At 37.7% G+C, this 25,766-nt stretch overlaps 1 protein-coding gene across 2 annotated transcripts; it reads left to right on the top strand.

Moving 5' to 3' along the window:
• On the top strand, window positions 1–25,766 carry LOC125227180 (cyclic nucleotide-gated cation channel beta-3-like). Of its 2 annotated transcripts, none has more exons than XM_048131415.1 (16): window positions 1–184; window positions 15,615–15,721; window positions 16,357–16,425; window positions 19,077–19,217; window positions 19,529–19,668; window positions 19,981–20,240; window positions 20,605–20,754; window positions 21,332–21,506; window positions 22,216–22,346; window positions 22,785–22,908; window positions 23,113–23,195; window positions 23,409–23,555; window positions 23,734–23,846; window positions 24,114–24,273; window positions 24,539–24,724; window positions 24,955–25,766. In XM_048131415.1, exons 1-16 carry the CDS (start codon window positions 152–154, stop codon window positions 25,051–25,053), a joined length of 2,118 nt encoding a protein of 705 aa, XP_047987372.1. In that variant the 5' UTR covers window positions 1–151; the 3' UTR covers window positions 25,054–25,766. The 2 variants fall into 2 exon arrangements, with proteins under 2 accessions (XP_047987372.1, XP_047987373.1); XM_048131416.1 differs by lacking the exon at window positions 1–184 and adding an exon at window positions 2,740–2,893.

Raw genomic sequence — 25,766 nt, forward strand, 5'->3', positions numbered from 1 at the left:
ATTTTTAACTTGGCCCAGTCAGAAATCGTCCACGGCAATAAAATTGACAAGTGATATGATATCGGCAAGTCTTTGATTTCGTTCCTATTTTACCGAGAAATAAAATGTACGACAATTAGTTCTACAACAGTTTGTGTTGATTTAGATCAAGATGGTGATGGGGCTGCGATTTCGACTTCAGCGGGTAAGTTTTGATTTAAATCCTTATATCCTTTAACATTCTATATAGAAAAGTCTTGCGTGTGAATGCATATGGAAGATAACAAAGTGTTTATTAGTCAGAATGTTAGTACTTTCTGTGATACATGTGGTTCAAAGTGTCGGTCAGTGTCAAGGTCACGGTCAGAAGGGAAATAAATCTCCGTCAATACTCGAGGTAAAGTACTTGTCGTATGTTAGTGCACGATGTGACGCAGTTGGTGCTTTTAACTTGATTAACATAGCATCGCCATGGCAATACAGCATACCTAATAGATCCAAACAACTTTATGCCGCCTAAATATTATGCACAAATATTATCTGCAAATGTATTGTTCGACTAGAAGACTATTATGCTCATCAACATTATGACAACAGACGACTCGGTATTACAAAAATCTGCGAAATGATTTGTGCCAAAGCATATTCTGCGTAAGGTGTTTCTGCTAAACTTCTGCCAAGAACTATTATACGAATCAAATATATGCGTAAAAAGTTTCTGCCAGATAATAGTGAACCCCAAAGAAAAAATATTAGAAGAATCATCATTTTTAAAAACAATACCAAAAAGAAGCTTTGCATTAATAAAAAGACAAAAAATATTTTTGAAAACACTTAAGTCCGTTTTCACATTATCGATCCAATATCGGATGTCGGAAGGATTACACATACACACATACACACATACAATCACGCCTGTATCCCATGAAGGGGTAGGCAGAGCACATGAAACTACTCAAGTTTCAGTGCCACTTCTGGCAAATAAGGGGTTGGCAGAAAACGAAACTGTGACATTGCAGTGACAGGTTGCCAGCCTCTCGCCTGCGCCACAATTTAACCCATATCCCACAGTCGCCTTCTACGACACCCACGGGAAGAAAGGGGGTGGTGAAATTCTTAACCCGTCACCACACGAGGGAAAAAAATCCAAGATGGCGCCTGTAATGTATGAGATAACGGTCCGACATCCGATATCGGATCGGATAATGTGAAAATGTTTAAAACTCTCGGGTCTTTCGAGCCCGGTCATTTATAAGGCGTGCGTGGGGATATAGAACCAACAAGTAGAGGCCGTTTGAGAGCTTTGATGTCACCCGTGAATCGGTTTCAACAGGAATTAGAAGCTATTGTAGAAAATATGGATAGAGTACTGGTCTATGGTAATTTTTTTCCGTACTTACCTATATTTAAATTTCCTGGTATTTGAAATGAAAAGCACAATTTCATTCCCATGCCAAGCATTTATAATAGTATCTAACTCGACAGGAAGGGTGCCTATTTACCCTATTTCGAAATCGATTTTGAATGACGACGAAGTAAATAAAACTTCCACCTCCTTTTAAATTATAAAGTCGGTTAAAATACCTAGTACCTACTTAGTAGTTAGGTGGTAGTAGGTACCTACCTAGTTCGATACCTAGGTACAGTGAGGAAATGATTTCCTATTTCCTATCAATTAAGGGCTGCGTCTTGTGGAAAAGCACGCAAACTAATGAACAAAAACAAGCGGCCAAACTCAATCCATCTTACCGGTGAGTTTTCATATTTATCCGCTATACACCAAAGGACACGGATATTACCTTAAAAACTACTAATGTACTGATTCGACCTTCCTCTTCTCAAACGATGGCACCAAAACCAAAAATGATAACCCATGAACTGTTACAAACCAATTGAAATCCTAGGCCAATGTAGAACCTTTTCACAGTCAACGTCAAAAGTGATTTGTATGGTCAATAATACACGGTGTCAATAAGACAGGGTTCTAGAGTGGCCTATGATTCAAATTGGTTGACCGTACCAACGTACTTATTCAACATTTTATAGATAACTCATGAAGTTGTTCATTAAGTTGATTAAGTAGGATTGGATACGCGAAAATTCATGATGATAAAGAAGCCTTAGGTATTAACGTTGACATTTAAAAGGCCAAGAATCAAGTCTTTTTTACAAGCTTTTATTCAACTTGCCTTGTTAGTATGTTAGTGTGCGTCAAAACGTAGAAGCTAAATTTGACCCACTTCCCGGTTTCCAATTGAGCTGAAATTTTGCACTCATATGTAAATCACGTGATAATGCAATATTATCGTATCATGGAGCTGATCTGATAATGCAGCAGAGCAGAGAAATGTGGTCATAGGAACCCTGTCATGAAACGTCGTATCCCTATCAAGTAAGAGGTTTTTAGAAACGTTTCGGAGAATAGTAAATGACTGTTGAAAGAAAGGTACAGTCGGTGATAAAAGCTTGTGCCAAAAATTATTTTTTTGCAAAAAACTTTTTTAACGCTGAAGACGTAAAATCAATACCTACTAAGACAGGAACCTAAGTACAGATTTTCACAGAAATCCACTTTGTAAGGAAAATCGATTTCCAACCCCATCTAAACCGACACTGGTAGGTATTTATTGAGCAATAAAATTTACTTTCCACTTAATTCGATTCAACAGGCGGTCCACGCCTGTTATTGTTGGCCAATGGAACTAGCTTCAAGTTTCAATCGAAACAGTGGCACGAAATCTTCCGGCCGGACCGCACGCGCGGAAAATGCGGGAAAACGCTGCTTCAAAACTTTTGTTCGGACCTTTTTTGTATTGACAAAAAGTGTAAAAGTTTTTGGGATTGTTTAAACAATTGGCTACATAAATCGTGTATACTTTTTGGTTGGTGAAAAATGGAAATCAAAGTTGATGTGGTAAGTCTCTGTGGACTCTTAAAGTATTCCGGGGAGATGTTTTTTTAATTTTAAATTAATTTAAAAACTTAAATTACGTAACAGCGGGCGTAGCGTAGCACACTAGTTCGATAAACTTTATCGCATCGGTGCGTCCCTATCGCACTTACAAATAGTGCGAAAAGGACGGCCTGATGTTATATCGTTTTCACCACACCCGCACTTTAAATGTGCTATTGCACGCAGGCGGAGCGTGAGTTATAGAAAAATCCTTTTCCCAAGGGACTAATGAAATTTCTTGTACCGTACATAACTTTTTTACATATTTTTTACATTGCGAGTGTGATGAAAAACATTGTGTAACTCGGGGAGTCTGAATATTACTAACTCGAGTCTTTAAATCGCTCCGGCAAGCCGTCGCGATTTAACTTACTCTCGTTAGTAATATTCAACTTCCTCCCCTTGTTGCACAATGTACTATTATCACGCGACTATGCTTGCCTGCCAGATAGTATCGTGATTAGAGATAGGCCGAATACGGACTTTGCCGAATACGAATATTCGGCCGAACATTCGGTTCAGCTGTTACCGAACCGAACATTCGGCCGAATATTCGGTTGAGCCATATTTTAAATTCTAGCTTACAGTTAAAACGTTTCAATGATGGTAATGGCTATACATTTATTTTTTATTTAAGGCTCTTAATGTTCCTATAATTTAGTGTATAAGAAAATTTGGGTTTTTGTTTCTTAAGATACGTTATTTTTACTTTTTTACAAAATTATTGTATTTTATATTTTAACGCATTTTTAACTCCCTTTGGTAGTTGCTTAGAATGCTGAAATAGGATCTCATTGTCCGATGAATTACGAAACAACTTACGTTATTTATTTACTTTGTTTATTCGGTAAATATTCGCCATTGAAACCGAACTGTTCGGCCGAATACGAACATTGAAAAATTTGCCGAATATGCCGAATCCATACTAATATTATATATTATATATATTATATATTATTATATTATATATTATATTATATATTATATATATTATAATATTATAATATTATCCTTCCTACTAATATTATAAATGCGAAAGTAACTCTGTCTGTCTGTCTGTCTGTCTGTCTGTCTGTCTGTCTGTCTGTTACGCTTTCCCGCTTAAACCACGCAACCGATTTTGATGAAATTTGGAACAGACAATCTTTAGACCCTGAGACAGAACATAGGCTACTTTTTATTTCGAAAAAAAGGGATGAAGGGGTTGAAAAAGAGGTTGAAAGTTTGTATGGGATTTCTTAATTTTAAATGATAAAACCATGAAACTTTATATTTTAGCACTTGATAAGAAATCATTAAACATATATTTAAAGTCACATACAGGTCGAACGCGATTAATTAACATTATTTTTACCTTTAAAATAAACATGGTGGGAAATAAACATTAACTAAAAGCGGGTAGATTATATTTATTTGTCTACCCCGAACATTTATATAAATTAATATCGGGTAGTTTTGTGTTGTTTACATCTCCGGTGACATTTTGCTGGGACGTCAGTCTTCCGCGACCACGGCCAGTGCAACCTGGCCGAAACGTTGGGAAAAAAGGTAAAAATAATGTTAATTAATCGCGTTCGACCTGTATGTGACTTTAAATATGTGTACAAAGCGCGAGAACTTAAAGTGTTATATCATTAAACATCTTGATAAGGGATAAGGATAGGGATAGCGATAGGGATAGCGATAGGGATAGCGATAGCTATAGCGATAGCGATAGCGATAGCGTTAGCGATAGCGATAGCGATAGCGTTAGCGATAGCGATAGCGATAGCGATAGCGATAGCGATAGGGATACGGATACGGATAATATGGGTATCGTTAGAGGGATACGGATAATCGGTCGGCGGTCTCTTACAATCAATGTGCTCTAAGACGATCGTTGTTTGCTTGCTTGAAGATTACGTTTGCGATAAGTATAAGCAAAATGTAAAAAATTGTAAGGGATAATAGAAAAAAGTACTTTTTACCCACCGATCATAGTGTCGAAATACGGGCTATGTGGGATGTTTATAAAGGTTTCCCCAGCGTATATAGAATTACCTACGCTGTGGTCGATGTGTAATATTTCTACAATCATTGCAAGCAAAAATATTATGTGCAATCGAAATAATCGCAGATAAATATACCTACAGAGAAACCTAAGGATCCAAATGAAAATCTTAATGAATACTTTTATTACGCGGGCGAAGCCGCGGGTAAAAGCTAGTACCGAATATTTACCGAATATTCGGCCCATCTCTAATCGTGATATTATCGCGTTTGTGCATTTGGCTACGTACCTACCCTGGACGTCTGTAATCATAATGCAGCATATTTCAGGCTCAGTCACCGTATTGTCCCTGACAATATGCCTAATGTCAAAATTAACCGCAGCCAATTAACGAGCGTGGACACCGATACACGCCTAATAATAATTGGGGCAAGGTCGTCTGACATATTGTCCAACAATTAGTTTCAACTAATTTAACGCCAAATTAGCGTGGACACTATTTGAAGTAATTATACAATTGTAGCTTAAGGTACAGTGGGGCAAATCCCGACCATTGTAACTAATCCGTTTTTTCCATTATTACACGATTAAGTTGAGTTCCATATACAGCGTGTGGATTCCATACGGGCGAATAATGTATCCAGTTATAGTATCTGATCATACGAATCGTGTACTATAATCATTTTGTTAAAAAGTGTTTTTAATTAAGAGTAATTATTTTTTTAAATCTGACCAAGCAGCAATGTACCCCGTCCAACTTCATACGTTGACAAAAACGTCATGTCGTAGTGACGTTTAGGTAGGTACGCTAATTGATGTGGACGTAATACATTGCGTGCTGAATTATTATGTATGAAAAAAAAATTTTCATCTATTAAAAAAAAAACAAGTAGTTAGGCTCCTTAGGTCCTATACTATTCGTCACTAAGATATTCGCCCGTATGGAATACACACGCTGTATATCCCCTGAACACGCGTGCCATATACAACCAGTGGACACTCTAATTAATAATGCAAACATTGTAAAACATGGAATAAAACAGATCTGTTGCATTTGTACCTTACTCGGAAATGCACGTTTAGTATGTAGGTATTTAAGGTACACCGACAAATATATGTCTACTAGCTTTTGCCCGCGGCTTCGCTCGCGTTAAATTAGAAACTTGCGGAATGCTCCATACAAACTTCCACTCCCCATTTTAGGGAAGAGGGGTTTTAAAAAAGAGACAGAAAGTAGTCTATGTCACTCCCCATCCCTTCAACTATCTCCACTTAAAAAATCACGGCAATACGTCGCTGCGTTTTGCCGTGAAAGACGGACAAAACACTTTCCCATTTATAATATTAGTATGGAGTATGGATTGTCAGGAGGGCGCTGTTATTCTGATGTATGGGGTGACAGTCCAGTATAGTATGAAGAAAATAGTTCTACAGAAATTCCGCAACATGGCGCGTAGACATATATTTCTGGTCAGGCTTTGAAATGAAATTATTTTGTACGCACCATTCAACGCGCTGATCGGATTATGTATTATGTTATACTTAAGTAGTTGTTAGACATTGTGGTAACTAAACGCCTGCTCCGTCCCCCCCTCTCTCTCTTGGGATAGATATACTCACGTGAAGATGTTGTGTATCAATTTATTACAATTTGTTACAATAAGTTAAAGCATTCAGATAGGTATTAATTAATTACCATATGCTACCAACAAACCCACTTGAGCACCTCAATATTACAGACATGAAAATCTCGTTTTTCATAGATTCGTACCTATTCGTTTAATCAAAATAATCGTTGCAAACTTATCGAGGGCTGACTTTAAAATGGTGACATTAATAGCGTGCTCTGAGCCTCTGACAGTGCCATACCGCGCCGAACCTATTTATTTACCTAACCAGACACTTAACTTACCTACACTATTGAATACTGTTTTTCGAGTAAATGAACTAAGTAATTAGCACTTAATCACTCCAAAGGTAATGGTCTATTAGGCTGTGGGCTAATCCTCTTCGTCACAGTTGGTACCGTCATGGTAAACCAATGATTGATGGTAGCTTCCCCGTCTGGTGCGTGGGCTGACATTATTTGTTTGCCCAGACGTCATTTCTTAAAGTAGCTCAATGGGGTCAATGAACTTTTTTCTTTCACAAAACTCCTGTGAAGCAAATGGAAATTGTAGTATTTTTCCTTTTCGTTTATATTCCCTTCTCATAGTAATCCTGCTGGTTAGCAAGGTTGGTAGAGCTGAACGAGACTGTTGAGTATTATTAGTGCGTTTTTACATAATCCGATCCGATATCGGATGTCAGAAGGATTTCAAAGGCAAAAATCAAAGATGGTGGCTTAAATATGGGATATAGGTCCTACATCCGATATCAGATCGGATAATGTGAAAACGCTCTTAGAGTCGGCATTGCGCATATTACAATTCGGGAGTCGCTCGCAAACATAAGCTACGGAGACTGCTTACTATCAGATAAGTCGTATGCTTGTTTGCCAGCGACGTAGTATATGTCGGAGAATGACCAAAATGTGGTTTAAGATACGTTTTATGACGCTATATTTGACAAATAGAGCAAACAAGGGTTTTACAACTTTGTACAACCTGACTGGTATTCGACTGAGTTCTGCCAAAACGTCAGAGAGGACGCTACTATCAAAAAGAATAGAATCGAAAAACGGATGATGAACAGATGATTGGAGGCTGCCAATCGATCTGCAGGGAAAATGGTTGAGGAGTGCTGGCGTTGTTGGAGATTCATCGGTCTAATCCGGCAGTTTGCTCGAAATAATATGCGGAATGTTTTCTATAACGTGATTTAACGTGTAATCAGTTTTGTGAAGAGTAAATTCTGTGATATGGACATGGTATTTCATTGAAAAGCCCTCATAAACAACTACGGCAGGTCCTGACAACGGTTCTGGTATAATACGCCCACGATCCGACATATATAAAAACCTTTGATACTGTAAGAACGAGTATATGATCAAAAGACCTTTCATACAAGTTACAGGCTTTAAAGTATTGAGACAATTATTCTGTTGCGATTGCGCGAGCCCACCCCAGAAGAATTAAGTGATTTTAAATAAGTAAGTATAGCAAATTGGGGTGGAAAGGTTCTCGAGTGGCGACCGCGTATCGGAAGGCGGAGCGTGGGTAGGCCCCCCACAAGATGGACTGGTGACCTGGTGAAGGTCGCAGGAGTCCGCTGGATGCGGGTGGCGCAGGACAAGTCATTGTAGCAATTTTTGAGGAAGGCCTATGTCCAGCAGTGGACGTCTTTCGGCTGATATGATAATGATGATGATGATGAAACAGGTATAGATCATACTGAAAATACACTCTGTACCTACCTAGGCCTGTATAGTGTACCTACCTACCTACATAGGTACAATGCTTAGTTGTCTCAACGAACGTTTTATATCATATCACATTGCCGTTTGTTTATTTTGTGTCTACCACTTAACAGAATGACTTTTACCCATTTATTAGAAGCAGAGTTGTTACTTTTATGAAAACTACGATTATTCAGGAGAAGCATTGCAGGTAGATACTAAGCTCATTAAATTAAATTATTTAGTAGTTATTATTAAATTATTTGTGGTGCTCATTTAAAGACTCGAGTTTGCAATATTCTCACGCCCCAAGTAACACAATGTTTTTCATCGCACTTGCAATATAAAACATACGTAAATAAATTAAAAAAAAGTCAAATACAATACTAGGTATTTTATATATATATTTATTTATTTAAAAAACTTATGACTATATTACATTTTTTCTTTTCGCCAAACTGGAACCAGTTTGTTGGCGAATAGTGCGCTCTCAAACATATTTTACCTTAATTAAGTTGTTTACCACAAACCACAATGCAACTTACAACTAACATGCGTTTGCGTACCTACTTCGTCTCACGACAGCAGTGTCTTTGAACCTCCCCATTTATAACTGCCTCCTCGTGAGAATGCTTTTACTGTAACTCCCGCCACGCCTCCGTTGCATTTACTGTGCCAGTTTCATAACTCCCTGTCCCTAGCGAGATCGGTTTTCTGCTTGCAATTTTTACTGTACAAGTGTAATGAAAAGGTAGTAACTGTTTATATTTATATGTATGCATATACAAACAGTTCACCGCCGTTTGAATCGGCGCCCCAAGGCCGTTCGAATTAGCCTCCGTGTGATTTGAATACCGAGTGCCGTTAAGAGGCCATTCAACGAAAACGTCGTAATAATGTAAAATTGATAGTTTTAGTCGGCAAAATGCTATACTTTCCGTCATCTAACAGACTTATTAAGTTCAAGATTCGATTAGGACATCTTCTTAACTTACATGTTGTGAGACTGGATTTTTGAAAACTAACTCACTTAATTAATTATGATTTTTTTCTGGTGCATGTTTAGGAAAACCCGCGAAAAGTGCTGACTTAGTCCGTCTAATTTGTAAAATTTGGATAGTTTTGAATGCTTCAAGTGGTAAATTTGTATTATGTATATCCTGTACTACAATCTTATGAGACTACTTCTTTGTTATAAGGCTTTAGAATAGAGTAAATGAGGAAATGATGAATCCAATTTGTTTCAGAAATCACCTCAGAATAAGTGTCAATTTCTTCGAAAACTTACGTGTTTCTGAAGTAGTTTTAATATAAAAATAATCTGCAACGCTTACTTAAACAGATTTTATGCAAGAGTTTTCTATTACTTGCAATTTAATATTTTTGACGATTTTTTAAAAATGCCTCCTTATTACCGGTTACGCGCGCTTGCGATGTCAGTACCGCGGCAGAGCTTGTAGAGGCAGGACGTATGACAGTCCGCTCCGCACGCGGCTCGACGATCGCGAAGTTATTTTGTCATTGTGTGCGGCACCCGCCGTGTCCAAAACCGCACTTGTGTGCGTGTTTGGCTGCACTGTTGCATGTATACTGCGACCGAAAACTTTGATCCTTGGGTTGACGACTTTGGTAACTAACTAATTAACTTGACTAATATTTTTAGTAGGTATTTATTATTGAATATCATTTTAGGTTACTGACTCGTGTCAACAAAATCTTTGACAATAGATGGTACTCAGGATCTGATGATGAAGTCAGATGGTAGTCATGAGTTCTCATCAACCAGGTCTGGAAACCATTTCGTGTTTGGGCTCGTTTGATTCGCCTCAACAAGATCTTTGACAAGAGGTGATGGTACCCAGGATCTGATGATGAAGCCGGAAGGTAGTCAAGAGAATTCAACAACCAGGTCTTGAAACCGCTTCGAGTTTGGGCTCGTTTGATTCGTCTCAACAAGATCTTTGACAAGAGATGGTACCCAGGATCTGATGGTGAAGCCGGAAGGTAGTCAAGAGTATTCAACAACCAGGTCTTGAAACTCCTTTATGTTTGGGCTCGTTTGATTCGTCTCAACAAGATCTTTGACAAGAGATGGTACCCAGGATCTGATGATGAAGCTGGAAGGTGGTCAAGAGAATTCATCAACCAGGTCTTGAAACAACTTCGTGTTTGGGCTCGTTTGATTTGTCTCAACAAGATCTTTGACAAGAGATGGTACCCAGGATCTGATGATGAAGACAGATGGTAGTCAAGAGTTCTCATCAACCAGGTCTTGTAACCACTTCGTGTTTGGGTTCGTTTGATTCGTCTCAACAAGATCTTTGACAAGAGATGGTAATCACTCTTTTATACTCTGGCGCATCCACTGTCTCAGTGTGTCACCAGTCAATTAAAGCAGGTAGGCGTAGCGTAGAGTTGTATTTCCTTACAAAAAACTAATATATAGATGTGGACCGTCCTGTGCTCCATGCAATTAAAACAACATAATATTTAAAAACCGGCCAAGAGCGTGTCGGGCCATGCTCAGTCTAGGGTTCCGTAGTTTTCCGTATTTTTCTCAAAAACAACAGAACCTATCAAGTTCAAAACAGTTTTCCTAGAAAGTTTATAAAGTTCTACTTTTGTGATTTTTTTAATATTTTTTAAATATATGGTTAAAAAGTTAGAGGGGCGGGGGGGTACATACATTTTTTTCCTTTAGGAGCGATTATTTCCGAAAATATTAATATTATCAAAAAACGATTTCAGTAATTCATTTTTAAATACCTATCAACAATATCACACGTTAGGGTTGAAATGAAAAAAAAAATCACTCCCTACTTTACGTGTAGGGGGGTACCCTAATAAAAAATTTTTTCCACTTTTTATTTTTGCACTTTGTCGGCGTGACCCGCGTGACTGATATACATATTGTGGTACCAAATTTCAGCTCTCTAGTGCTAACGGTCACTGAGATTATCCGCGGACGGGCGGACGGACGGACGGACAGACTACGAAACCCTAAAAACACAATAACACATTTTAAATATAAAAAAACTACTTAAAATTAAAGAAAACCGATCTTAGTTCCATTGTACATAATGTACCTAGAAAACATACCATATACAAAATGAAATAAAACTAAGAAAACGGATTATATTCATTATACGCGATATAATCTGATTCCATAAATTTATTTCATGAGTAACTATCGCGGTGACAGAAGACAATATTATATACACTAGGATTATTTGATTAAGTATAATATTTTTACTTGTAATATTCAGTCTTTTACAACTATTGAAGTATTATAGATTTCTTTTATCTTTGTATCTGTTTGCACTTTCTTTATGTATTGATTATAGTTAGTAATAATATGACATTTAGAGACTTTATACATCTCTAATTCTATATCAGTGTATAGCTACTTTGCTTATGATTAATATTTTTAGTTAATATTTCTATTAATTTCATTTGTTTAACTTTAATGAATACTCTGTAATGTTGACATGTAAAAGTGCCCCCGTGGCCTATTTGCTGAATAAATGATTTTGTATTTTTGTATTTTGTATTTTGTATACACAATTTATTATATTATAAAAGTTTTTTAATTTATTTCTTCCAAGGCTACACACGTTTTAAAAGAAAATTTTTAAGAAAAAAAAACCGCCATGGACTAGCCAAGAGCGTGTCGGGCCACGCTCAGTGTAGGGTTCCGTAGATTCCCGTATTTTTCTCAAAAACTACTGAACCTATCAAGTTCAAATCAATTTTCCTAGAAAGTCTTTATAAAGTTCTACTTTTGTGATTTTTTTCATATTTTTTTAAACATATGGTTCAAAAGTTAGAGGGGAGGGGGGGACGCACTTTTATTTCCTTTAGGAGCGATTAGTTCCGAAAATATTAATATTATCAAAAAACGATTTCAGTAAACCCTTATTCATTTTTAAATACCTATCCAACAATATATCACACGTTGGGGTTGGAATGAAAAAAAAAATATCATCCCCCCACTTTACATGTAGGGGGGTTCCCTAATAAAACATTTTTTTCCATTTTTTATTTTTGCACTTTGTTGGCGTGATTGATATACATATTGGTACCAAATTTCAGCTTTCTAGTGCTTACGGTTACTGAGATTATCCGCGGACGGACGGACGGACGGACAGACAGACATGGCGAAACTATAAGGGTTCCTAGTTGACTACGGAACCCTAAAAACTGTGATAAGTTTAATAATTAAACTAAAAGGTCAAGTATCGATGCACGAAATCATGTATGCAAATATGTAATATATATGGTGGTATTTTTACGCAAGTATCAATAATGGTTAGTCCGCTACGCTACTGACGGCGTGGCGGTACCGACCATGAATGCTATCCCTTTCGCTCTAGCCGCACGTAAGGTTGGTTCGAAGAGGATCGCACGCTATGTCTGTACCGCAGGCTACAATCGTTATGCTTCTGGTTATAGTGTGCGTCTGCACACAGGCGCACGCCAGCGCCGCCGGCGCCGAAATGCGAGCAAGCAGATTTTTTGAAAGCGCTCTTAAGTGCTTTCCCTTTGCGGCGCAAACAATTCTTCATTACCGACGCTTTATGACCGCTAAACAACTATAGCTAGAGCTACTAGTTTTAATACTTGGCAGTTACTGCATTAAAAAACGTATATTTTCTACACAGCGTTACGTATCAAGAACCGAACGTTGCAAAGGTTTCCTGACACGAAGGTTACATTTTACCTCCGAGTGAAACACTTTTTTCACGACACTAACACAATTAAAATATTAATCTTGATCCATCAATTTAATAATCATTTATGATTTCAAATCATCATACACGTAATAGTACATTACTACAGAGGCCGGGACAAAGGGGGTTTTCCCCAAAGCCCATTTCCCGCCGAGGTATGTATAGTGCTTTTCTCAAACATGGTATGAAATAAATAAAGTCTACTGAAAATAGTAACTTTGGATGGCTGTATCTCCTAAACGGTGCGTCGTTAGGGAGTCTTATGGATAAAGTGCGACTTTGTCATCCGTTTTTGAAGTATCAAGAGAGCCTTTACCAGTAGATGTGGTGAATAGTACTTTTTAACCGACTTCAAAAAAGGAGGTTCTCAATTCGACTGAATGTTTTTTTTTTTTTTTGTATGTATGTTACTCGATATCTCCGAGAATCGTGGACCGATTTTCAAATTTTTTTTTTTTGATCGAACGGGTATAACCCCGAGATGGTCCCATTGGCACCAAGTCGGGGTCTGATGATGGGATCTTGGAGAAATCGAGGGAACTCTTCAAATGTTATAGGCACATGTAATGTTCTTAGTGTATTTTTCAAAGGTACACCAGTATTTACGCCTGATGGTAATAATTTTATGTGGCTGAGCTGATGATGGAAGGTCAACTCCTCAACGGTTAGGAGTTAAAGGATAATTCTTTCACTACTGTACATATATTCGGACTGATACATATAATATCACTAGGAACCACTAAAAATCAACAAATAAATTAACTTTTTAACAAATAACATACATACAAAAAAAAAATAAAAAAAAAAAAAAAAAAATTCAGTCGAATTGAGAACCTCCTCCTTTTTTGAAGTCGGTTAAAAATAAAACCGCCTTCAAAAAAAGCGTGTTACAAAACACGGAGAAACTAAAAAGCCAAAAATAATAAACCTTCGAATTCAGATTTCTTATCGAATTGCAATAATCTGAACATCCAAATTATAAACAAATCAATTATTTTTGGAGTCGGGGCCAGTCTGCGTATGGTTGGGTGGGGCAAACAGGAAATAGCAAGGCGACGAACAGGTCTGGAACCGACTACAAAAATAATTGATTTGTTTATAATTTGGATGTTCAGATTATTGCAATCCGATAAGAAATCTGAATTCGAAGGTTTATTATTTTTGGCTTTTTAGTTTCTCCGTGTTTTGTAACACGCTTTTTTTTTGGTTAGTGAGAAACACATCCTCGCTACTCACTCATATTCGTACAAGTTGTAAAACCAACCTTAGGGTGAAATTATGATGTAGGTACAAGACTGCATGGGCACTAAAAGTGTACACACTTGCCAACAAGCGTAGGTGTCTGAAATCAATCGGCTAAAAGGGCCACCGAGCCAGCAGTGGGGGTGGAATACTAATAATTCTATTGTTTATGACTTCAATAAAAAGGACGTTAGGTCGTCGCGGCCGCTCAAATCACATTTAGTATAAGTATACGTACTATTAGCTGGCTAAATAGCTATACTCATATATTGTATAAGTTTTATAACTACCTAATCTTTATAACTTATAAATCTAGATATCATATAGCAACCTAGGTAACGTATATCTACACGATGGTTTCAGTTACACATGTTCAAATCGTAAATTAATTTCAGGTATGTACTGGCTCTACAAAACTGTACGATTGAGATGGTACGATTATTTCACTCAGATCCATAATGATGTAACTTAACCAATTTATTACTTAAATTTATTTATTCGAAATGGCATATAAGAAAGACATCTTCTAAATATACATATAAAAGAAGACACTGACTGACCGGTTGACAGATCAACGCACAGCCGAAACCACTGATTCTAGAAATTTAAAATTTGACACGTAGGTTCCATAAAAGGTGTAGAGGAGCGCTAAGAAAGGTTTCTTCAAAATTCACCTCCTAAGGGGGTGAAATGGGGTCCAAATTTGACAATACATTTAGTAGGTACGCGGGCGAAGCCGCGGGATATAAGTAGCTAGTTATGTATAAGTATGAAGTAGGAAGGTCGTTTAATGGGCTCTACAGACTATGGATACTATAGAGCCCCTGCAGCGAGGCTTTGACCGTTTTACGAGGATATTAATTGCTACAGTTATTAGTCGTTTAAGCCCGTTGGATATGGCCGTAAACAATAAATGGCCTGTGCTTATCTATTCTGAGGGTAATATTGAATACGTTAAGGCTTTGTGTCAAACTCAGTGAGCAGAAAAATATAGTAACCTAGGTATCTACCACGTTTATTTTTTGAAGATCGCCATACTAAGTATATACCTACTTGTATAAGATGTGGCATTTGAAAGAATTGGAAAAAAAATCAGGATGCTTTGTTGATCTAACAACAACCTACTTCGAAAGTAGACGGTGCATTTTTACTCAGTTGAGGTTCGAAAAGAGTTTGGTGATATAGCTAGGTAGTCATGGATATGGTGTTCTTTGACTGTGTGCAGATTGCATAGTGAGGGAACTACAAATGACAACACCATACGTCGAAAGCGAGCCCCAATACATGAATATAATATTTACACAGTAATTGCCGCGACTCAAGCAAAAAAATACATATATACCTCAGGAGCTGACCCTTTAACCTATTGTATGTCTTTTACAGCACACAGTCCACCCATCCGAGCCCACAAAGCCAGTCCAGAATAATGTGGGTCCACCCAAGCCATACGGGTCGTGGTGTACTCCTGACGCTTCTCCAGCTCATGCGCCGTAAGTTAAGCATTGAAAGCGGCTGATACTGTAGGACCGCATCCCAGTCAGATTTTTTATGGGAACTATATGCTGAGTTGAAGTTTGAAGTCCGTCTCTGTATTAACCCTAGTTTTTCGTCCTCTTCTTTTTCCCAATCAATTTGGGGTTCACCCTCTGAATATGTTCCCGCCATTTTGCTGTCATTACCTATATAATTAATGTCATTATAGTATTTTAAATTACTAGGCCCACTTGCACCAACCACTTAACTCAGGGTTAGATGGTTGTCATCTGTCAAATTTCATATAAAATGGAGGATTAACCCGAGTTTAACCCACCATTTTGACAATTGACAGTCCACTAACCTTGAGTTAAGCGCGTGGTGCAAGTAGCCATAAGTACTGTTTGGATATTAACCCTAATTGTAGATAAAGGGCTTTAATGTGCCTAATAGTACCTATACATACCAATAAAGGAATATCAGTTAATTGATCTATAACTTCACAACTAACAACCGAATAGGTAGGAGGTACTAAGGATAAGGAAGGAAGGAAAGGAAATCTAGATCACGTGTATCACATATAATCTTATAATTGTTTGGCGATTCCCCTTATTTATAAAAGCATCTTGAGATAATCAATTGTCTTTTTCAGGATCACACACACAAATTCTAACAACGATACTAAGGCAGAGATTCGGGATTTGAACGCTCAGTGCAAAGGGTACGTTTATTTTAACACAGCAATGCCATAATGTGGTAGTTAAATCTTCGATTCTTTAACCCTTAATTTGGCAAAGTCCGGTGGGACGGACAGGTGATAAAAAAAAATATTTCGCTTTTTAGGTAGAATTTTATTTAATTTAACATATGGAAAGAGACTCTTTTATGATACATGCTTTGTATAAAAATACTATTTGACCACTGTCAACACTCGTTTGACAGTTACTCGTCAAGATGGCACCGCATCAGAAGTCAACTGTTTTTAGCAAAATATTTATGCGTTTTTCTTTTGGTTTTTGTAAGAACAGGGTATTTCTGTTGTATAAATAATAAAATATATTACATAATAGTTGCAAGTGGTTATGTTTTCAATTTATTTCTCAATTTCTAATACTCATAATCATAATCTAAACAAGTTGTCCGCCGCACCGGACAGTGCCAAATATATACTAAATACGATTTGTCCGCCGTGGCGGACTATGCCAATGTTGCGGTGACACGTGTTGTAACAAATTATTATATTGTTTTGTTTATTATTTTGATTTTCTTGTTTTGGTGGCCTGCTTTTATGCTTAGATTTTTTATTTAATCCAACAGCGTGTGGTGCTGGACCAAGCAGTTAAAATTTTGGCACTTTTAGGTATACGTAGTGCGCGGACATTGTGAATGTTACATGTCGCGCGAGGGGCAATAAACATTAAAGAAAACCGGGTAGATCAAAATTTATAATTTCTTTGTCTGCCCCGAACATTGATGTAATTAATTTCGGGTAGTTTTGTGTTGTTTACATCTTCGACGACATTTTGCTAGGACATCACTGTCACATCAGTCTGTCGTGATCACGGCCTGTGCAACCTGGCCAAAAAGTCGGAAAAAAGTTAAAATAATGATATTTGACTATAAATATGTGTCAGTTTGATTTTCATACAAAATTATTATATTTGTTAATTTTTAAAATAAATATATGTTAAGAAATACTTGTTTATTTTAAATGACCGTATGTTTGGCAGTGTCCGCCTCAGCGGACATATTAATTTATCCCAATATTTGGCAGAGTCCGCTGTGGCGGACATATTTTTTTTCCAAAACTAATAAATCTAGATTTTTTTAAATATTTTTCGGACGCTTTAAAAACACCTGTTATTCAATATATAAGGTAAAATCGGAAAATTTATGTCACCAGAGTCTCTGCCAAATTAAGGGTTAAACAACTGACATAACCTAACCACAAAATTAAAATTTTGAAAAATCCCCCGACCGTGACATAGTGGACCGATTTTCATGAAACATGGCTAAGAACACTCCCGACTAACTCAGCTTTTAGACAAAAAAAACTAAATCAAAATCGGTTCATCCGTTCGGGAGCTACGATGCCACAGACAGACACACACACAGACAGACAAACAGACAGACAGACAGACAGACAGACAGACAGACAGACAGACAGACAGACGGACAGACAGACAGACAGACAGACAGACAGACAGACAGACAGACAGACAGACAGACAGACAGACAGACAGACAGACAGACAGACAGACAGACAGACAGACAGACAGACAGACAGACAGACAGACAGACAGACAGACAGACAGACAGACAGACAGACAGACAGACAGACGGACAGACAGACAGACAGACAGACACGTCAAACTTTTAACACCCCTTCGTTTTTGCGTCGGGGGTTAAAAACTTACAAAAAAACAACACACTTTAGAAAGAAGAAGAAGAACTCAAGAGGAAATAACCTAACCACAAAATTAAAATTTTGAAAAAACCCCCGACTGCGACATAGTAGACCGATTTTCATGAAACATGGCTAAGAACACTCCCGACTAACTCAGCTTTCAGACAAAAAAAACTAAATCGAAATCGGTTCATCCGTTCGGGAGCTACGATGCCACAGACAGACACACACACAGACAGACAAACAGACAGACAGACAGACAGACAGACAGACGGACAGACAAACTTATAACACCCCTTCGTTTTTAACCCCCGACGCAAAAACGAAGGGGTGTTATAAGTTTCACGTGTCTGTCTGTCTGTCTGTCTGTCTGTCTGTTTGTCTGTCTGTCTGTTTGTCTGTCTGTCCGTGTGTGTGTCTGTCTGTGGCATCGTAGCTCCCGAACGGATGAACCGATTTAGATTTAGTTTTTTTTGTCTGAAAGCTGAGTTAGTCGGGAGTGTTCTTAGCCATGTTTCATGAAAATCGGTCCACTATGTCGCGGTCGGGGGTTTTTTCAAAATTTTAATTTTGTGGTTAGGTTATGTATTGTAGTATAAAGTCAGAATAAAAACGTCTACTTTTTTATTAATAATTTTGTAACAATGCGACATGCGACAAGGAGACCCGCAAAGGCTATTTAAGTCTGTCTGTCTGTTTGTCTGTCTGTGGCACCGTAGCTCCCGAACGGGTGAACCGATTTCGATTTAGTTTTTTTTGTTTGAAAGCTGAGTTAGTCGGGAGTGTTCTTAGCCATGTTTAATGAAAATCGGTCCACTATGTCGCGGTCGGGGGTTTTTTCAAAATTTTAATTTTGTGGTTATTGCGTCGGGGGTTAAAAACAGAATCCTTATAGCGAGGCCACTTATCCGGTTATTTTTAAACAACCCTTATTAACTTATTAGCATAAGTAAACTATTTTACAGGATTCTATTGCCACCAAAGAAAGTCCGCCTGTTCCAATCCAGCCCCGCACATGAGTACAACAGTAACAACGTTATTTATGAAGACGACGAAACTGAACTGAAGGACTTCAAGAGTTCTGAAATTATTGGCCAGCCCAAATGGTAGGTAGTCGGCTATTTTTCTTCAATATAGATTAATAACAGACCGATTGAAAATCGATATTTATAAAATCATTAAAGAAAACCGTAAGCAGTTCTTTTATTAGCAATTTACTCGTACTTATGTCGTCAAACATTACAATGAAAGCCATGGTATACAGTCGGCTACGTGCAAACACGGAAGGCTCTCATTTTAGCTAGTTATGTTTAGTAGATAGATACCTAGATTACTTAGCAATTGATGAAGGCAATTTTAAAATGTAGGAATGTAGGTATTTGGTTAACAACACAGTTTAAAGCATTATTATGTTTAGGAGTGTTCCAGAAAAGAAACCGCCACCAGTAGAATCCCCGCAAAGTCCAGTGCCATCCTCACCCTCTCGAGCCAAGAAGTGCAAGGGCTTCTTCAGGCTGCCCGACTGCTGCGATCCATTCGTCACTATCGATCCTCAAGGTAAATATTAACGTAGCATTCTTAACAGGAACGTCTTGCTATATGTTAGGTACTAGTGTTTGCATTTGCAAGCACAGGTTATTAAGCGAATCTTCAAGTTCTTGGAAGCCCTGTTGTGTTGAGTTTGTGTCGGCATGAACTTGACAGTGTAAATAGTATGTTACATTAATTTAGTAGTTTGCTGCATCTAGTATGAAATCTTAGCATGGTCGAACTCTAACTGCATTATTTAACCAGTGATTACTGTCTCCAAACGACTGAAACTCTGTATGATGTCCAATTAAACCTACTCCATCTATTTCCACTTTCCAGGACGATTATACATCACCTGGCTTCTCCTAGTAACATTCTGCTACTGCTACAACTCCTGGTGCATCATCCTCCGAGCCACATTCCCCTACCAGACCCCAGCGAACACCGTCCAATGGATGATAGCGGACTATTTCTGCGACGTGGTCTATTTGCTGGACGTGGCGTTCATCAAGCCTCGGCTCATGTATCTGCATGAGGGGTTCTGGGTAGATGACCCGGGGGAGACGAGGAGGAATTATAGGAAGAAGATTCAATACAAGGTCAGTCTTTATAAGATAAATTACTAAGAAGCTGTATTGTAAGAAGTCAGAGGTATTTTGCAAGTTCCCGAAGTATTCTCGTTATTCTGCTCAATGTCAACTCTTGCCGCTGATATAATTTTCGTTCATTAAACATCGTCATCGTCTTTTACAACTACTGCTACTATTTCGCAGAGTAATCATCAAATGTAACCTTTTCTGAACTTATTTTTGGTGAGATTTTTTCTATTTTTCCTTTAATTTAAAAATATTAAAAAAAATGTAATTCATTTGTGTATTACTGATTTCAATAAAATAATAATGTTTAGGCCTCAAGAAATGTATAATGGATTTAATTGGCATTGTTTTTTTTTCTATATTTCAGTTCGACATAGTCTCCCTTACTCCACTAGACTTCCTGTACTTCTACTTTGGGACGCACATGGTCATTTTGCGCTTTCCTCGACTGCTGAAACTGCAAACCTTCTGGGAGTTTAATATAGCTGTCGACAGAGTGCTGTCGTCACCTTATGTAGTAAGTAATAGCACAAAATGCCTAAAGTTGAATCTTTTACATTATATTACAGAAATAGGTATATTTTGCTATTCATTCCTTACAAAAAAAATTAAGTATCTGGGGCGGTTTTCAGACCAAAAGTTATTCTTACAAACTCGTAGAGTCCCGTCTATTTTAACTCCTCTATAGCAGGCGATACAATAAATAGTTATTGTCAGGCAAAAAGGAATGGTCGCGTGATAAACGAAAAACGTCAGGCCTTCCTTTTCGCACTACATATTAGTAAGTGCAATAGGGACGCACCGATGCGATAAAGTTTATCCAACTAGTGTGATGTGATACGCCCACAAGTCGCCATAAACTCGAACGAATATGTTACCTACAGTATCTCTCAATATGAAGGCTCTCCAAACTTACACAATTAATTTATTTATAAAAAACTTAACATTTTATTTTTATATTACTCCACTGTTAGAAATTTAATAGAAGTTAATTAAAATTGATTTGCACTATTTGCAATAGTTAACTGTATGCTTTATTATCATAGGTACTGGTATTGAAATTAAGGCACACCTTAGCTATGTGTTTTGCCCAGGTCCGCATCGGCAAGACCCTGGTGTACATATTTTACCTGATCCACCTGAACGCATGCGCGTACTACTCCATGAGTGCCTATGAGGGTCTTGGCATCAACAACTGGGTGTATGACGGCCAGGGCAACGCTTATATTCGCTGCTTCTACTTCGCCACTAAAACTGCTACTTCTATAGGTAAATATTATATCAAGCTCGAAAACCAATTTAGCATTGGCTTTGCCAACATGCTGACAGGATTGAGTATAGGATTTTGCTTAAATTTCCTGTGTACATAGACTATTTCATCATATATTTCATAGATTATTTCTTAAATAACAAACCGGCTACGAACCTTCACGACGACGGTGTGGCCTAGGGGTTCATGTCGTAAGCCCGGATTGCTAAAGATGTCTGTTCGAATCCGGCCTACATAAATGGAGGTGTGCGTCATTTTTTGCTTCATACATATTTAAATTATTAATCAAATGTACTTAATTTTAAATTAAAGGAAAAATGGAAAAATTCACACCTCCGGCAGGACTCGAACCTGCGACCTCTGGCCTTGCCGGGGCCATAAGCCTGTTAAGATCTATTCTTACGGGTAGATGTTTGCTATAACGCCACCCTAAAGGCGGTTGAGAATTAAGGGAAGGTATGGATAAAATTCGCACACATCCAGCAGGCCTCCGTGGCGCAGTTAGAAGCGCGATGGCCCCGGCAAGGCCAGAGGTCGCAGGTTCGAGTCCTGCCGGAGGTGTGAATTTTTCCATTTTTCCTTTAATTTAAAATTATGTAATATCGCTCGCAGACGTTTCTGCATGATAAAAAACATATTCAAATGTACTTATTTAGAAGAACATTTGCAACTAGTTTATTAACAATAACTACTTACCTTGATTTTCAGGGAAAAACCCAAAACCAGAGAACCCTGGAGAATACATGTTCATGACCGTTGCTTGGCTCATGGGCGTATTTGTGTTCGCCCTGCTCATTGGTCAGATTCGAGACATCATTGCTACAGCTACTAGAGCCCGGGTGAGTAAAAAACGTTTTAAGTATAGTACGTTTTTCTCAATCATTGTAAGAATTAATTTTTTTGAAATAAAACTATGGAAACGGACTATATCGCGTATAATGAATTTACAATTCATCCCGCCGTTTCGAACACTTTACAGCATTCGTGGTCAACGAGTGATATAATCCGTTTCCACAGTTTTATTTCATGAGTAACTATCGCCGTAATCGAAGACAATATTTTGAATTTATTTTAGTTTATTCTGAGTTTGAAGGTAAGTAGGTATATTGGTAACCGAAGATTCATTAACGGCATGTCCACGGATTCATTTACTGTCCATGCAAAGTCAGTTTTCTTTCCTGTCAACGTGTTTTAACCTTAAACCAAATGTTGGAAATAAAATTATGTATTTGGTAAGAAAAATGAAATAGTTACTTACTATTTGTTTTCGACTTCAGACGGATTACCGTAAGAGAGTGGATGGGTGCACCCGATACCTGCGCAAGCTGAACATGCCTGCGTCTCTTCAACAGCGAGTGACGTGCTGGTTCAACTACACGTGGAACGAACAACGGTGCTTCGGTGAGAAGTTACTAAACAAAACTCATTTATTCATTCTCAAAATAAATAGTATATGAATGGTAGAATGGGTAGATGTCTATTTCACTACAACCCACATAAGTACCTAGAAAATTAGTAAAAACTTTGGCATAGAGTTTTATTGTTGGCGCCCAATTATAGTAATTTGAGAAAAATACTCATTAGGTTCACTGTTTCTGTTTATAGATGAATCAAACATATTGAACACGCTGCCACACAACATGAAGCAGGATGTTGCTCTAGAAGTGCACATGTCCACTTTAAGCAAGGTAAACACTTTGTTTATTCTGGTAAATTTAAGATAAAGTGAATAATGGATAATGATATGATGTATATTTGGATAAAAGGATCGGAAACTCAATGAAACACCGAATAAAATCTCGTAGAAATCAGTGTCTAAACCTGACTTTTCGGATACAATCCATATACCTATTTTTGTACCGTATCAATATGATATTTCAGATAACAATATGTTTTAACAGGTGGAACTCTTCCGTGACTGCTCGGATTCCCTCCTGCGTGACCTGGTTCTGAAGTTGCGACCCGTCTCCTTTTTGCCTGGTGACGTGATCGTGCGTCGTGGAGATGTCGGCCATCAGATGTATATTATCAAGTCTGGACAGTGCTACGTAAGTATCTCTGATTTTGTCTCCTTCTCGCTGATTAGCGCAAATAAAATTATTGATTGTCTTGAGAAGCGAACCTTTTATAAGGGTGGAATCAGATTCACCCTAAATCAGGGACAAAGTAGCTTAACGTGCTTGTAAACGCAGTTAAAGTATATTAAGTTTGTATGCGCAATCACAGGTGATGTCGCCAGATGAAAACGAAGTGCTGGCTACACTCGGCGAAGGTTGTGTTTTCGGAGAAATCAGTTTGCTTGGCATTGATGGAATGAGACGACGAACCGCTACAGTCAGGTGAGTTTTGGGCAATTCAAACTTTGGTTCTACAAAATGTATATATATCACAAAAATTACCTCATAATTATCAGTATTCAAATGTTGTGCTTATTTCTTACATTGGCACCCACCGTGGGACAACCAATAAGGGTAGCCCCATGTTGGGCGCCAATTTTAATGAAATAATATATTGGGCAAATAATTTTATTCGGATTTCGAATTTCTTTACCGATTTAACTTCTTATGTAATAATAAGATTTAAAAAAAGGAACGTTTATTTCATAGGTCACGTGGCTACTCGAATTTATTCGCCCTGTCCCGCAACGATCTATACGGCGCATTGCTCCACCACAAGGAAGCGGCGCTTGTGCTTAGAAGAAGAGCTGACCAGATCATACGCCAGAACGCTGCAAGGCACGCTCAACAGCGTATGGCTGAGCGACAGGTACATCCTTTCTTCAGTATTTGAGGTGTTACTGAACCACAAAAAAGACGGCCTAGCTAATATGACAATCTTCAAGTTTATTGCTGCCTCAGGCGCCATTGATTCTACAAGCTAGCAAGTCCTGCGCATTGCGTAATTTTTTGAGCTCGGGTCTTACTTAGATTACTTATTACTGGACTCTTTCTCTTTGTTTCTAGAAAAAGCTCCTTATCTCTAATGGTGCCACATGTTCGATGAGGCTCTAAAATTATCACGATTTTTACAGGCAAGGAAGTCAGCCAGCATTAACGAGGAGACCGGTCTAAGAAGGCGGCGGAACTCAAGCCTATCTAAAAAGTCGAACGAGAGCGGTGGTGCGGGAGCTGGATTAATCGCGGTGGCAGAAGCGAGGAGGCTACGAGCGGCCAGTGCCCTGTCCAGAAGAAAACTCTCCGTTGTCTCGGAAAACAAGGTCAGTTAATTCTGTTAACCATACTCTAACAGGTAAAGTAGAAATGAGCAAGCAATATTCATATAGGCTGTAATAGCCATTGGACAGCCAGTTTTAATTTTTTTTATTTTCCGAAAAAGGTAACTTAAACTATTTTTTCGATATTTATTATATTTTAAAGAGAAAAATCATAGTAATGTAAAGTAAAATGACGTTTTAAAAATGAATAATATAATAATTTCTTTATCCAGACGCTGAATTACGAAGAATCATCTGAAAGTCGCGAGGACGATACAACGGTAGTGGCTCGTCTGCGTCCCGTGCCGAAAATTGTCTTCTCATCGGATTAATATAGTTCCATGGGCAAGACTTTCAAGGAAGAAACATTAAGCGAGGATATGACTGGCTTTAAGGATTGAGAATATTTCTCAACCAAACATAAACACTTTACGTGTTTAAAAGTGCGGTGGAGTTATGTGGAACGAACTTGTCCTATTAATTCGACTTCTCCGTAATTTAATGAAGCAGTATTGAAATGTTTTAGAATAACTGATGAGTGTCAAATTATTCTACGTCTGTTATACGGTATCTAAATTGTACTAAAAGTAATGTTGTTTTAAAAGTAATGTTTGTAAATGCCCCACGTTGGGCGCCAAATTCGTTATTTTTTAATAAAAACATAACACCCAATTTTTTTCTTTCTTGGTGTTACAATGTATTAAAATTTAAAATTTAAAATAAAGTGGTATTTGCTTTAATATGTGAGTTAAAATTTATACTCTATGACGTTAATATTTATCTTAGTTTAAGAATATCTATTTAAAAGAGAACAGGTACGTATGACGTATGACGTATAATGTTAGTTCTAGTCAAGAGTAAAATAAGCTTGACATTTTGACGATAAGTATTTATGTATTTATTAAGTAATGTTAATACTTGACTTTTGCGCAAAAATTAAAGTTACTAAGTCTGGTTAAGGAATAAAATAAATGTGATTTCAATTGGCTAAATGCATATTTTTACTAAATGTCTACGATGATCTAATAAAGAGTGTCTAGCAGAA

This window comes from Leguminivora glycinivorella, chromosome 6, assembly GCF_023078275.1.
Source record: "Leguminivora glycinivorella isolate SPB_JAAS2020 chromosome 6, LegGlyc_1.1, whole genome shotgun sequence".
Taxonomy (NCBI): Eukaryota; Metazoa; Arthropoda; class Insecta; order Lepidoptera; family Tortricidae; genus Leguminivora; species Leguminivora glycinivorella.